This window comes from Eurypyga helias, unplaced genomic scaffold (assembly GCF_000690775.1).
Source record: "Eurypyga helias isolate BGI_N326 unplaced genomic scaffold, ASM69077v1 scaffold1154, whole genome shotgun sequence".
NCBI classification, from domain to species: domain Eukaryota; kingdom Metazoa; phylum Chordata; class Aves; order Eurypygiformes; family Eurypygidae; genus Eurypyga; species Eurypyga helias.
Window position 1 is genome coordinate 48405 of NW_010246613.1, and position 16070 is coordinate 64474.

Below are 16070 nucleotides of genomic sequence, written 5' to 3' on the forward strand. Positions count from 1 at the left end.
CAAGCTGCACTGATCGTCTTCACTGAGGGCACTCAGCTTTTCTGGGAAAAGTGAGCTCTCTACACACAAATGCTTCAAATAGCAGTGGGGTGGAATCAGCCTTTCAACTTTTACTGGTGTGTATGAAACACATTCTGAGAATTATTAAAACTCCCAAGATTACTCAATTCTACGCAGTTCTTAACGGCCCCAGTAGGGCTGTTTTAGGAGAGGGCTCTCCCAGTATTGAGTTCTATTTTTGTCTTGGAATAGGGAAATGAATGGTGGGAGAATTAATAGCCACAAACTAACACGAAACCGGGTAAAACAAAAAAATCAAGAGGATGAACAAAGTAATTCTGGACCATTCATCTCTGTCATTCCCTGGCCTGGCACAAGGACTGATGTCAGACCTTCCACGAGTTCTGCTGGATGCCTGACACAGACGTGCAATGAGAGAAGAGCTGCAGCCGTGGGTTTACCTACCAGAATTACAAACAACGCCGGTGCCACAAAAGCCCAGATTGCTCCATTCTCTAGTGAAAGCCAGCAGCTGCAGAGAAAAATCAGAATGATTTTAGATAAAACACTTGGTCATTTAAATTAGTAATGTTCTTAATTTAAAATGAGACTAAAAGAGAGTGCAGAAAGTGTTGAATTTTAAAGGCAAGAGACATGACAGAGCATCAAAAAGAAGCCCCCTCTTCCCCTCACACTTTGGGAATCTGAGGCAGGATCTCATTTTGATTTGTATCTTGCAGAGCCAGTGACAGCATCTGCCCCAGCACGCCTTCAAATAGCATTAGGGGTGGAAACATGGGAAGAAAGGAAAGGTTTTATTTGCTCTTTGTGGTTCTTGTATCCTGTATCACAGGCACTCATTTCAGTGCTGTGAGCACTGTCATTGTAGCAAGAGACAAATTGAAGCCCTCCCTGCCTTGCCTGGCTGGGGGTGAGGGAGAGGCTGGGAAACATGCTGCCAGCTTCACATGTCCTTCTTACAGCAGTGACGATGTATGTTAGTGTACCACACACAAAAAATAACCCTTGCTCCAAATCTTTTGCTTGCATTATGAATCCTACAGTGAATCCTTTTGGTAGGACTGAATCCTACAGTGTTTTTTTGATAGATTTGCTTTTCTTTTTCTAAATTAAAAGGGAACTAAATTTTCAAAATTTTTAACAATATCCACTCCAGATCTTCAGATGTTTAACTGATGTTTTCTTCAAAAGATTAAATGTCTTTCATCAAAGTTTATTCTCATCCTGTCAGAAACGTTTCAGCCCGCACTTTACGCTGTGCATGGGGTAAGCAGGGAGCTCACTGCCTGCCTTATGCCTCTGCAGTAAAAGGGAAAACCAGGCAAAACATCTCAGGAGCTTTTTTTGTGCATCATCTCAGCAGGATGTTTAACTGATGTTTTCTTCAAAAGATTAAATGTCTTTCATCAAAGTTTATTCTCATCCTGTCAGAAACGTTTCAGCCCGCACTTTACGCTGTGCATGGGGTAAGCAGGGAGCTCACTGCCTGCCTTATGCCTCTGCAGTAAAAGGGAAAACCAGGCAAAACATCTCAGGAGCTTTTTTTGTGCATCATCTCAGCAGGACAAAAGCTCTAAGAATATGCCCGTACAACAGCCGTGCTTCTGCAGGCTACCTCCCCTACTCCCCAGCAGCAGCTTGCAGCACTACAGCCCTGTTAACAGATCTACGAGTTTTTCTCCCCATCAGGTTTTTCATCCTTCTTGCACCTGGAGTGAAGACATTTTCATACTCACTTGCCACTTTCTCCATAGCTGTCTAGGGATGATGTTGCAGAAATCACACAAATCATCAGCGGGCAGCCTGCAAAAAGGTAAAGTTAGTGGCAATATTAGTAACAAAATACGCCTTCCAGTAAACGCTGCAAGTTCAGATAAACTTCCTATGGGCAACAGAACAGCTCAGAACAATTTTAGAATCAAGTCGAACTTGCCATCCTCCTGCAGCTGTGTAATACAATGTGTTTTAATCAATTCTTGTCAGACAAACAAAGTGACTTTTCAATTAAGTACTAGTTTAACAGTTTAACGCTAACTCCATCAAGAATCCTAGTCCTTTTTCAGCCTGGTTTTTCTTTATGTAATTTCTGTCTCTTGCTTCAAGTGGTGAGGTCCTGTGGAGCAAGATCAGCCGTATTTTACCCACTTTCCCCCCAAGTAAGTGCACCTTGTTCAAGAATTCAAAACAAGCTAGAAAACAAAAGTTGAGTTCCTCACAGGGGTGCGTGACCAGCAGGCGAGAGGCAGGACTGGTGAGCAGTTATCTAGAGCATCACACACAGCAGGGAGACACAGTTAGGAACCGACAGAAGCAAATTCAGATCCCACGCAGATGCCCAACCAAGGCTTAATTTAACATAAATATGTAATAGCTCTACAAGATTTCTGTGTTTAAAGTAGACTGTGTTTCCAGATGGGTTTTGACAGTCCCAGTGGGCCACATCCCAGGAGGTGGAGGAGTGCTTTACAGGATTATAGAGAAATTCTACAAAGGAAGGCAATTATGGTCCTGCTGTCAGGGGGAGCTGTGTGTCTCTGGCCCCCAGCACTGCAATACCCTGTCGTGCCACTTCAGCACAACTTTCCAGACCAGGAGCTGGGGAGGAAGCGAGGGTTTTCTTGCCAACAGTTCTGAAGACAGTAAAACTTCATCCCTTTAAATATTAAATGATTGGCTGTTAATTCCGGTATGGTTTAATAAAATGTGGTTTGGGGGTTTTATCATCTTATGGAATTTAATAAGCAGGTCCCAGACAGAGTATTATACATGACAGCTTAAAGTTTCAATTTTCATCTAATTCTTCAGGTTTTCTGCATGAAGCTTTACAAAATTATCTGAGAAGCAATTTCTGCTTAATCTTACCACTATCATCCCCATGAAATTCTGTAAAATTTGCTTGTAATGACAGAAGTATAATTTTTGGAAGAAGTATTTTCATTTCTGTAATGATTGTGGCTGGAAGCACCTTGTATTTATAGATAAGAGAGATACTCAGTAGTTAAGAAGCAGCATCTATGGGCATTATTTGGGTCTTAGACTTTGAAATCCAACCTGCAAGATGGAGTTTAATATCCCATAAACTTGATTCTGCTCTCCCATGCTCGTCCAAATCAGGACTAACTCCTCAGAAGTAATATTTGTGTAAGACCTAAGCAAAGGCAAGAGTTTACTATCAAATTTGTCTATTTAAGAAAGGAAATTCCTACACTCATTTGAACAAGATCAAGACTTATGATATTCAACAGAGCAATTAAGCACAAACATAAGCCTATCTGCTGAAAATCAGTCTGCCATGGGTATGTGAGCTACCTGGACTAAAGGTCCCACAGGCATGTGTACACACTGCCAGTCACATCTCCAGTTGCTGAGTGGGGACTGGTGATTGGCACCATTTTCTGATGTAAGCTGTCTTCCCACAGCAGGGACTTCGTCACAGAAGCAGAAATACCTGTGCCCAACTAAGTCTCCTATATACTTCTAGTCTGCCCTTTTTTCCCCAAGTCAAATGCTGGGTATTCAAAGGATTTAGCATGACTCTTTATCAATTTTAAATGGCAGCGAAGAAGAAAATTAAATACAGAGTTCCTTTGGAAGATAATAAAACTTAGGCAGATGAAACATAGAGCAGCCATCTGCATAAAAGAGCTGTTAAGTCAGTGAGAATAAAATGGTCTGCAGCTTATAGTGCAGTGTTTGCCTGTTTTTTGCTTTAACAAGATATTAAATGGATAACGGCAGTAAAGGCAGAATCAAGATTTTGTTACAGTGAAATTGGAGTGGTTTTCCTTTAAGAAAAAAACATTCAGTAAACTCCATAAAGGTTGAAAAAAATATATCTAGCCTAAGGGGATCATAAGAGTTGATCTGGACTAAAGAATTCATACAGATTATTTATTGTACACAGAAGTAAGTGTGTTTGCTTAATCTCTTGTCAGTAATAATTACATAAGAGCTGTGAAGTTTAGTCTACGCCCATAATAGGTAATATAATGTTCTGCTGCCACGGGTTATCTTCCATTGGGTTTTTACTGAGCTAGTTGGTGCTACAGATATGCTCACCGACCGTACTCCAAACCACCCATTTATGATGCAATACACGGTGCTTTCCAGAGCGCAGTGTCAGATGAAAATGTTCTAGCACACCTTTCTGGCCGCTGATCTATGGCACTGGTGTCGTCTCTGTCTCTGCAGTCCCAGAGCAACACAACATCACATTCAAATGGGGTAAATCAGCCCACATGGAACCATGTGCTGCTGCAGCTCGAGCTGTCCAGGTCCCCAAGCCAGCTAATTTAAAGCTACCTCCCAAACTTGGTGTGAAAATACAGCCTGCTCCATAACACAATCCTTGCTCAGACAAAATTATCCCTGAATTCAGCCCAAATACAGTCACTAGGGTGAAGTCTAAAATGAATGTCAGCTTGGCTCTCTTCTTCAGCATTAAACTTCACATTTGCTCTATGTTTCTGAGGCATTAGTGATAAATAACATGGAAAATCCCTGTAAATCTGTACGCTGTAATTTGAAAGCTTCTGCATTTTCTATACATAGGAAAACCACAGACAGGCTATAGAAACTCTGTGGCAGACAACTGAAACCAATTTTAAGACATTCATTCTAAAAGGCTATATATGTCATTCATTGAGAAAGATGAAGTGCTAGACACAAATGAAAGTATATTTCCGTCCACTACGTAAAAGATCTACTTTGCTTGATGGGGAAAGTATATTGTCCCATTTATTTTGTAGAAGTTAATTTTCTACGATTTTTTTTCTGCTGCTTTACACCATATCTATGCAGAATTCTGGAGCTGCATCGAGCAACAGCAAACAAAGAAATTTAGGTCTTTTGACAGCTCAGAACAAAATCTTCATTCTACACTGGTCTCTGAAAGAAAAGAAACTGTCTGAAATAGGAAAACATGCCAAGGCCAAAGTGTCACAGCAAAATCTTCAGTATCACACACTCTATCATCACCATCCTACAAATGGGTGGGAGGGAAAAGTTTTGCTACAATAATCTCTGTGTTGTGCTGAATCACCAAGGCAACAAAGTATTCACTTTTTTCCCCAATCAATCTCAAGGTAGTTTTAAAGGTAGGATATTATCACCTTCCTCCAATTGCTCTTCTTTTGAATTCCCAACCACCGCAGTCTTTGAGGTACTTTAGCGCACTTGGGACTAAAGATAATGCACAGGAACTTCAATCAACTCTGCACATTTGGTATCCTGTCTCTCTGACTACTGCTGAATTCGTTTTACAGGAATAATCCCTCTCAGAAGTTTCGACAGATGCTCAGAGATCAGTGATACTCAGTGTAGAATTCCTTGTCCCTCCCTCTGTTGCCCCAAGGTTCAATTAGTCATTAATATAGACTTTGCGAAGTTTTACATTCACCTAGCCCTGCGTTTCTGCTTAAATAAGAACAATGGGTCTGGGTTTTTAAATTCACGACTGGGGTTTGTCATTATTCCAGGAACTGTGAGTTTGGAAAAACTCAACGGCATTCAAACTTCAATTAAAAGGAAAGAACGAAGAAGTGAACTAACTGTTTTGACATTACATGAGATATCCTTGTCTTCAACTTCTTTCAACCATCTTTGGTCAGTACAATAATTAGTTAAGCTGAAGCATAAAAAAATAGCCATTTTTATTAGATACTGGAAAAGGTATCTCTATTATGATCTCAGGATGGCACAAGAATGCTTGACTTTCTTTTGACAGTTGCATTCAATGCAAACCGACCCTCATTTTAACAGCCAAACAAAATAATTCTAGGATTAATCCTTTTTAACATCTTGTCCCAGCCTGTCAAGACTGCTATTTAGATGTGGGAATTTTATGGAATATATGTAACTTCTCACTATTGTAGTTTCATCAAGTTCATGAAGGAACAACCCACACTCTACCCCACAGAACATGAGCACACACTGCTACTGACACTTGAGCTTTTAATTCAACATTTCTATTCATATTCAGTGCCAATATGCTAACAAAAGAGAAAGTTGGGAACTGACAAACCTGGATGCCCTTTTAAGCATTTCAGTATCGAACACTGCAATGTGGGTTTTCTCTCTAAACCCATCATTATTCAGCAACAGCTATTACCAACTGAATGAGCATTGGAGTTACATACCAGACAGCGAGCTGTGACACTGCTGATCAAATGAAGGTTGTCCTGATACTTATCAAGAGATAAAACATTTGGAATGCAGTTGCTGAGTTAAATGACTTCAGGGATGTTTAGACACACTTTCAGCAATGACATGATGTCAGATATGATTAAGGAAGTTCAACATTTAATTCAAAAGTAAATACTTTGAGCTATTAAAAAAAAAAAGAAGCAGCAATACAAACTACTTGCCCAGTAAAATGGTAGATTTACTGGATTTCAGAAAACATTTTTTTTTCCAAATCATTGCAGTAATAACAATTGGAATATTCTTGACATAATTAAAATATTTGTCAGAAAAGACCTTCCGAAAGGTTTACACAGAGAAATTGTTACTGTTCTATGGCTGATGTCCTCTACTATCTACCTCCAAATGGTACCTTTGCTACGTTTAAGAACCAGAGCTTCCCACCCGGTTTCTTATACAATCCTTGACAGGAAAACATTGCTAGAAGAACCGATAAAGAAACATCTACTGCTGGTGCCACCTGTATTTTGCTACGTACATCTACTTTGATGACAAACACCTGCTTTGGACCTAAGTGATTTACTCTCGAAAGTATTACTCAAAATATCACTGAAGAGAACCCACTGGGTTATGTACCAATAAGCTATATACTTATTGTGCTAATTACTACTAATTGAGTGGTAGCGATCCTACTGCAATAAAATGAAGCAAAATGCAACCTTCAATACTAGTCACATCACAGATGTTATGTTTATCCTTGTGTCTTCCAAATCACTTTGTAGATGACTGTTATTGTACAATAAACAAACCTTACACAAAATGCCAGAAGAAAAGGGCAAAGGTGCATTCTAGCATATATAAATCATTAATTTATTTTCATAAGGTAATTAATGATTGAGTTAAATTGAGTTAATCAAAACATCTGTTATAAGCAAATATCCCAGTGAATTAAATACCAGCTCTTATTATGCAATTTCTTACCCAACAGACCTACTCTCAGTAAGGCAAACTGATCACAAGATGACAGTTTTACATACACTTCTGAATATAATCTTGTCCAACAATAAGGAGACTTAAAGCAAGCAGCTACTAAATGCTTACCCCATCCAATTCCATAATAATATAAGTGCTTGCTCTCTTCTGACCCAAATACTTTGATCACCATACTGTAAAGATGAAATCCTTCCACCAGCATCCAGGCAAATGCACTCAGGAAGAAAAAATGGAGGAGAATGGCCAAGATCTTGCAAGGCACCTAAAATAAGAAAAAAAAAAAAATATATTACTTCTTTGTGATGCAGTCATATTGGTTTTCCTTTTTTGTTCTGTTTGAATTGGTAGAAAGTCTGTGGTCGGTTAAGCTTGAGCTAAACAAATTCTAAAATAAAGTGCCATGTTGAATCTGGTCTTTAGTTACACTTTGCCATGTGGCCTCCTACTTTGCTGTTCTTCATATTAAAAACAGGATAACACACAAATCAAATCACACTATATTCCAGTGTCTGTCTGTACTGGCTAGAAATTCTGTAGAAGTCACATATGTTCCTCCATCAGCAATACTAATATAGACATTTCAAAAGATTATTGCAAGCTATCACTGGCTCTTGAGTCCTAATTGCCATATGGTGGGCATGTAGTTTGCTCGCCTGTTTGAATTCTCAGTCTCCCGCAGTCTGAAGTATGTTCCAGCTGTACATGAAATCATATTTGACAGGAACACATCTAGTGTTTAAGGAAAAGAACTGAAAGTCCTCTCTGTAGGGTGTTTACTGACAGTTCGACTCCTCCTTGATACTCCTTTATACAAGACATGCTATCAAGATTCTGGAAAAAGGAGCTAAAATGCAAGTTCATCAAGCAACAGAAAAATACCATCTAGAAAGTGATCCCACCTGGTGTAAACCAGACTATTTGTTTCAATTTAGACTGTAATATGCTTGGAAGTGAAATAAATGCTGCCCCAAAAGAGAGCGGAGTGCCACAACAAAGGCGATGCAGCCAGAAGTAGAAACATCCTCAAGTCCTCTTTACACCCACCCAGTGCTCGTGGCCCACCGTGGGCGATAGGAAATGCAGCCTGGGCTTAAGACCTGGCTTTTCCTTATGAGCAGCAGCCTCCTTAGAGCAGCTCTCACTAGGTGCTTCTCAAAAAAACCTTGATATTTTTCTCTGAAGTCTCCTACCAGCCTACCTTATGAAAAGAGAAAAACCTAATCCTTTCTTCTTCCCCACTCCGCACGTATTCGCACAGCACATTCTCCCTTCCCCACTAATTGCTTTTCGAGGATGTCTCACCACAAGTGGTTTCGCTCATCATACAGTAATTGAACAGATGTGACTGCCAACGATCTTACCACAAGATAACCTTGTTTGGTTTGCCTTCAGTGAAGGCACATTTTAAACGCGCTCTGGGAACGAGTCCCAGCTCCATCAGAGTTCTGCGTCTCGTAGCATATTGATGACGGTCACTCTGCTCTGCAGTCCTAACATCCCTTTTGTGACACCTACAGAATGTCGCAGGGGTTGCTTGCGTGCAGTCCATGTAAACGGCAAGACTTTTTCCTTCGGGCTTTCCCGTCCCCACCTGGACAAGGCAAAGGAGGGTGCCCAGGGAGGTGGAGCCTGTGAGCTGAGAAGGAAGGGAACCCGTTTGCCGTCACAGGGGTCTGAAGACATTAATCATTAATTCCCTTTGTTGCATTAGCTTAGCTGCCCTGTGCTGGCAGTTCATTCTTTTTGTTGGTGGTTCGGGATTTTGCACAGTAATGAAAATTAAAAAGTTGGGCTTGATAGTGTAATAAAAAATCGAAGATTTCCTGTACCTTCTCACATGCACTTGGCTGGTTCTGTGCTGGTGCAAATCCTCTGTGACTGCACGTATTATAAAGCAGTAACTTCCATTTTAATTCATGTAAGTGAGATCTGTAAGTCTTGTAGTATTTTGCAATGTTCGGTGACATATAATTAAACCAGATTTTCTTATTGACAAAAACTGTAAAAACCTTTCCAGCTAATTTTATCATAAGGCTCTGAAATCCATTTTAATGCCTTTTGATTTCTACTAGAAGATTAGTCCATGAAAACATAAATGCAACATAAAGCTGACTTACAAGCTAGTTCTGCCAAATGGATACTTTCCAATTTCTGAGTAGCCAAACAATATAAATCACAGAACAGCAGAAAAATAAAACACAGTGAAGAAGCAGGAGGCTGGTCTGCGTATAATTTCATGTAATACAAAGTTGCAGATTTTTACATAAGATCCATAACAAAATTGCTACTCATCCTGTATTTGTGCATTAAGTATTACTTTGGAGGTACTTTTGCCTTATTGAAGAAGTGAAACTTTTAATTATAAACAAGCAGGTGTCCCTTGCTGTCTCATGATGCCCACTACTTCTGGTAGTAAAAGGAGAGACCTCATCACTGTTACTCTTACAGTTGACTGCTTGTGAGTCCATGGAAACAGAAAAATCAGTCCAGCCAGCAGCAAGGCCCCTCATATCACATTTGTTGAGAAAGTAAAGCAGACTCTCAGAAAGGCCTCTCAGAAAATCAGTCATTTGTTTACTGAGGACAGTCTTAAAACAGATGTAATATACATTTTCTAAATTCAACTTACAGTGGTGTTTTCCATTTAAGTGGCAATCTTACTGCATTATACCGAACCCTCTGAAAACGTCCTTCCTCTCAATCTATATGTTGCTTTGATATACAGTCTTGAATTTCTGCAGATACATATATCATAAACAAAAGTAGCTCATTTCATCTCTCTATTTGGAAGTGTTTTAAGCATTACCATGCAGGAGTACTGAGTGAGAAACAGCTCAATACACTCACACAGAACTGCAAATAGTAGAGACATTAAATTTTCCAGTTGTGCTGGAAAAACACAGTGCTGCCTAACACACTGTACTTCAATTTTCATTTTCCTATGTCTAAATAACACTTCACTTTCTCCCACAAGCATGCTCAGGTCTTTGGAAGGCTTTAGTAGCCTAAAGAAATGTTGATGGTTAATTATTGTTAAATGCACACTGTTTGTGATTCTGTTAAAAAAAATAGTGCACTCTATAGCAGAGAGTAAGTAACTAAGAGAAAACCCCTCTGAAGAAACAAATCCATCTGTTGCAGAAAGTCTAAGGGCAGTCATGAGAGTGGCATGCGGATAGCACAGATGTCTTAGGGACTTGGCAGTATAGGAAGAAAATGCTGTATGTGAAGCTATTTGCAACAGTTGCTATACCTTTCTCACTGTTTGTTACTCAGGTCAAATAAACATGGATGGTACTTAAAAAACATCTAAATTTCCAGAGTAGAGGTCATGATCAATAAATCTGCTGTTCAGAAAAACAGAGTATTCTGCCACACAAATAAAACTTTTGCTCATAAAGACCAAAGACCACCTGTTTTGCTCTCCAGGTAAGAAGAAGAAATTGCCACAGATCCATCAGAAATCTCATCACCTTCCAACAAGAAGGTAATTACCTTCCAAAAAGAAGACTTGTTAATGTGGGGGGGGTGTGGAGGTGGGGGAGGAAAGGTAAACTGTACCACAGCAGAGAATAGATGATTAAAAACCCAAAAAACACAACCCAAAACTCTTAACTAGAATCCGAATACCTTGCCTAAATGCAAAATTCATACAATTTTCTCCAGTGCAGAATTCCTACAGTTTTCAATACAGAGAATGGATGAGAGAAAGCATAAGCCATGATGGGCAGAAGTCAGCCGTGCCATTTGACCACACAACTGAAATCTACTCCATGACTATGGTGATTTTTCCATTTGATGGGCGCATCTCTCTCGGTTTTGCAGATATCCAGACACGGCCAGACACAACACTATTTGGATGCACGGAAGGCTTTATGCAGTGTTGTGTGATGCCATTTTTGGCTAAAGCATATTAAGAATAGGAGATCTCACGTGCAAGACGCTTCCTCTGCACAAATCGCTCTTTCAAGCACTTACCGTTCCAGGGCTGAACTGAAAGCTGGTGAGAAGCAGGATCTGAGCCACCAAGACAGCAAAGGACAGATTGGCATGGATATGATAGCGCTGGTTGCGGATGGTGCTGACAGACCTGCAGCAGATAGAAAGACACATGAATAAAAGAGGATTCCAAGAAGCACGAACATATTTATGATTTATCAGCAAGCATTTTGCTTGGCTTTTGATCACTCCTTTTGGTGGTGTTATCATGACGTCTTTTGGTACCTAACTGGTTTCTTGCATATTCTGCTGCCATCCTGAAGGCAGCAGAAAAACTGATTTGCACATTAACTGCTAATGACTTGCAATAGAATATTAACAAAGGGATTGATGCTGAATGGTGCTGAGCTGTCAAGGAAGTCAGAGCTGCACCTCACAGAACGCGTAGTGCACCTTGCACCACCTAGCCCACGCTGCCACAGAGTTTCTGGTTTTATTTTGTTGCTATTTTCCTGTAGAAGTAGTGAACATGAAAACACTCTGGCTACAACTTTGACTTTACTATTATCAGCTGCTGAGCACAGGATCTATAGCGACTTGCACGGGTGGGCAGTGCCTATCTTTACAGAGACCTGACCGTGATTACAACATCATTTGAACCTATTTCTCTTGGCTTTGCAAAACCCAGCTGGAGACCTGACAAGAACGTGCTTTCCTGGGCATCTTCTGACCTTGTGTTTCTGTTCTCATCCAGAAACAGGAAGTAGAAAACAGACAAAAGCATTTATCTGAACGTTTCAGGCCTTTTGCATAATTTTATCCTTCTCTTTAGAAAAAGAACAGTGCTAGTGATACCAGGTTTTCTATTGCAGTCCACACTGCCTGCCAGCCCCTACCGTCAGCTCTGATCTTGTCAGGAGACCCGGACCCCTTGGCTACGTGAATGGCAGTGCTTCCTCCACACAACACTACGCACTCCCATCATTTTGTGGTGTCATGCTGGATGGGGATGGCTTTTGCACCCGCTGGTGACACACTGTGCGTGCGTCCCGCAGCAGGGTGACACAGACTGGACACCGCAGATGGTGGCTTGCTGTCAGCCCTGCTCTGCCAGCATTGTGATAGCCAGTGCTCTGTTAGAAGGGAGTGAGGAGGGAGACAACAAGAAGTATTGGTGTCTTAAAAATAATTCAAAGAGACAGGTTGTGCTGCCTGGTGCCAATGGCTTTCTAATAAGGAGCTTCATGTGGATGCAAACTGGAACATCGTTACCCAGAAGGCAACCAGGACTGCCCTCCTGGCAGTACGCAGAGTAGCAAAGAACTTGCCAGATTCCTCTACACTTAACTCACGGTCATCTAACACTACATTGCAAAATTTCACTTCAGCTGTTTAATGAGGCCCTGCTCTCCAGTGAAAACCTAATCACATTATTCTTAATTGGCAGTTTGAATAATCCTGTATGTAGGTGGGGTGCTTAACACTGGGACAGTCAGCCGGGTCCAAGCTCTCTTTCCAAGTTTGCCTTCGGTTTCTTGAGGAGTTTTCAGCCCAGCTGCAGCAATAACACCTCCTTTTCTTCCCTTTGCCTTTCCAAACACTATAACACCCAGGTTTGCACTCAAAAATGGAGCAGACCATTCCTCTTAGCCCAAACATGCCAACAGCGCAATGCCAGAGAGGCAGACGTTGGACCTATTTAAAGTGTATTTTTCCAAGTATGACCAACACAGCTCTTGACACTTGGAAATAATATGGGATTTGGAACAAACAAACATTGTAATCAGCATACTGCGTTTCAGCAAGTCCTTTTTCCTAGAAACTGGTGTCTTAACAGGATGTCCAAAAGACATGCTTAGTCACAGAAATAAAATCTTGAACTCCTGAGTAGAAGAACGTGATTTAGTGTGTGAAAGGAGACAAGAATCCCATTCCTTGCTGTGCTCCCAATCTGCTGTGCAACCTCGGACAAGTAACTTCACCCTTTGTCAGGTTTTCTATCTTTTATTTAGACAGAAGCCTCTGTGAAAGCTTTTTCAGAAGTGTTGGTATCAAGCCTAGCTGGGCCCCAAACTCAGTTGTAACTATTGGAATATAAAGAGGCATAAAGACCCAAGTGCCCCACGGCAGAAACCTTCCCAGCGCAGAGCCCTCGAAGGGGCTGCCGTGTTACAAGCAGGAGGCTACAAAGATCCGAAGAATTTAAACGTAAGCCATGGAGTGAATTTCACACTGCCTACAGCATGCTTCATCCTACTAAAGCAACATTAGAAAGCTAGCCTAACAGAGATCAGCAAGATACTTGAAAATAAAAGTGGGTTATGTGATGTAATTGTGTACGAGCTGTATGAAACAGAAGTGAGGCAGCTAATGTTGACCAAGCCTTTCTTTCTGGACATACTTTTATAAACACAGTGCCTTACAGACAAGGCAGTTGAAAAGCAGAAATAAATAGTGATCATACACTTCAAGAAATCCAAAGATGTGTCTGGGGGAGAGAGAGAGGGGGTGATCCTGCAGTTCCTGCTCATATTATACTTCAGCTCCAGACCAAGCCCTCCTACAGCCTCCCTGCAAGATTCCTGAACTACAGGAAAACATGGAGAGTTTTTTAAAAAAAAAAAAATCAAAAAATCCCTCATAGGATGGAAATAGCTTGCTATTTAAAGACCACCCCATTTCAGGAAATGAAAGTAATTTAGAAATAAGCAACCAACTGTTACAAATACATGTGCAGAATCTAATTAAGGAAAGTTGTAGAATTAATAGCCTTTGTTTTATCCTGAGCACCCAAAGGGATCCTAAGCAGTGGCCCGGAATGCACTGCTTGCCTTTCTGCACAATAGGTGCTAAGCAGGTATTAAATAAAATTACTCACGACAATATAGCGAATGTGACCAGCGTGATCGTCAAGCAGAAGATGGACAGAGCACAGCCAATGTAAGTGATGGAGGAGAGGGCCACCTGGTGTTCTCTTGTTAGCTGTACACAAAGATAAAAACAAAATTAAAACTATTAATTGATGTTTTACACTACAGAACCACAGGTCAGCCCCCCTGCACACAGTGTTTGCTCCTCCATCTCCCCATGTACAAGCTGATGTTCGTAAGCATTCGCTGCTGTTTCTAGCACGGGAAGTGGAGAGCCAACGCCAAACTCAGTCCCACGGCCGGGGCATCCACATGCCCATGGCATTTTGATTCCCTCTTTTATTTCATAAGTCAGTACTTCCTCAGAATAAGTTTGTTTCTTTGCTGCTGCAATACCGTCAAGCCTGAGATCGGAGCGGTTTATTGGGCTGCACAAACAACGTCGGCAGCGGGATCTTTCACAGCTCGCAGGGCGCTTTGCTCATGCTCTCATGCTGCAATAATTTACATCACTGTGCAAATACCAGAAGTGCTTCACAGCAGTGAGAACTGACAAACCAAGCTAGCCCATAAATCACAGGCCATTTATAGCCCACTTGTTTTGTTTAGTGTATCATGGTTTCAGTGCCTGCTGAAGGACCTGGACTGACATCAACAGAAGAGAAAACCACAGAGAAGGCCCAGTGTGAGCAGACCGAGTGTCAGCCTCTCGCCTCAGCCCCTCGTCTCGCCTACAGGCACCTTTTGTAGAAATAATTCAGTTTTCATAAACATTTAATCTGTAACTCCACAGTGCCCACCACTAGGATCTGTGTTAAAACCTGCATAGATTCAACAGGGGAGGGACAGTGTGTTCTGACCATTCATCCTAAATTAATCAAAGTGTGCTTTAACTGTCCACGCAAGTTCTTATAAAAGAATGATGAAAAACCCACACCCAACAGAGGGAGCCAGGCAGTACTAGTATATAATAAGTAGAACAGAACTAGGTAGGAGAAAGTTTTCTCATCTCAGAAGAATTTTCAAACGTTTCTCCTAACTTCAATTTGGATAGAATTGACATTTCCATAAAATGAACATTTGAATTAAAAAAAATGTGCTGAACCAAAAAGTTTTCATTTTTATGTTTGAAATACTATGTAATTATTTCAATTTCTACTCATTATAAATTCCTAGTTGAAAACTCATTCAATGTATTTATTTATTCTGAAAAATACGGAAAGAAACAGTATCTTTTCCAAATTTTTAAAGTAACTCTAATAAAAAAGAATCCTTTCTCACAGTTTGAGATTTTCTATGATTTTCCCATACATAATAAAAATTCCCCTCCAAACAAAGTATTTCAGAGATCAAACCCAACAAGTTCTACCAATAAACTTCCCATTAAAATTCCTTTTGAAGGATAGAAATAACATGCCATGTAGTCATGAGGAAAAAAAAAATCTTTTTAAATACAGACAAAACCAACGTGTTGTATCTGTACGCTTTTCTTCTAATTGTCTGCCAGCAGCATCAGCTCACATGCAGTAAGTTTTACAGCAGGACAGACTGTGGCTCACCCAACAATCTGAGAACTACTAAGTGATGCAGCAGCAGCACTGAAAGACAACTGTTGCTATGGTGTTACTGCTCCTAGGTAATATGATGCAGCTCTTCAGTACTTTTCCTCTTTCAGCCAAAGACACATTTCCATGACATGGATAGCATCAATTACAGAAACAAAAGGGTCCTGGGTGCTGTACCAGCTCAAAAAGTCCACATAGTTCCTACAAAAGAGCTCCTATCATCCCTTTCCCCAGAGAAGTCATGTATAGCCATGCTTCACAGTTTATTCCTGAAATAGAAACAACTTGCCTGGTAAATTAGGCAGTTTAGAAGTGATTTCCTCATCAGGGATATTCATGTCCAAAATGCATGGACCGTATTTCCCAATTGCTCCAGCACAAATCCCTGTCTTGCTAGAGGTGGCTTGCAGTTCTGCAGAGGGAGGAGGGGAGCAGAGAAAGGTTTTCCAGCTTCAAGTCACTCTGAAATCAGTATGTCTCAGCAGTTCAAGGCTTTCTTTCACTCCTTTCACTCCCAACACCTGCAGCCAGAAAACTTTCC

At 40.8% G+C, this 16070-nt stretch overlaps 1 protein-coding gene across 1 annotated transcript in view; it reads right to left on the minus strand.

Moving 5' to 3' along the window:
• GPR133 (G protein-coupled receptor 133) overlaps positions 1 to 16070 on the minus strand; it is a 142408-nt gene that overhangs the window by 33783 nt on the left and 92555 nt on the right. The window contains exons 16-20 of the mRNA XM_010150445.1: positions 13973 to 14076; positions 11134 to 11245; positions 7264 to 7417; positions 1758 to 1824; positions 466 to 532 (exon numbers count right to left, since the gene is read on the minus strand). Coding sequence (XP_010148747.1) covers positions 466 to 532; positions 1758 to 1824; positions 7264 to 7417; positions 11134 to 11245; positions 13973 to 14076 — 504 coding nt within the window. The remainder of the gene's footprint in view (positions 1 to 465; positions 533 to 1757; positions 1825 to 7263; positions 7418 to 11133; positions 11246 to 13972; positions 14077 to 16070) is intronic.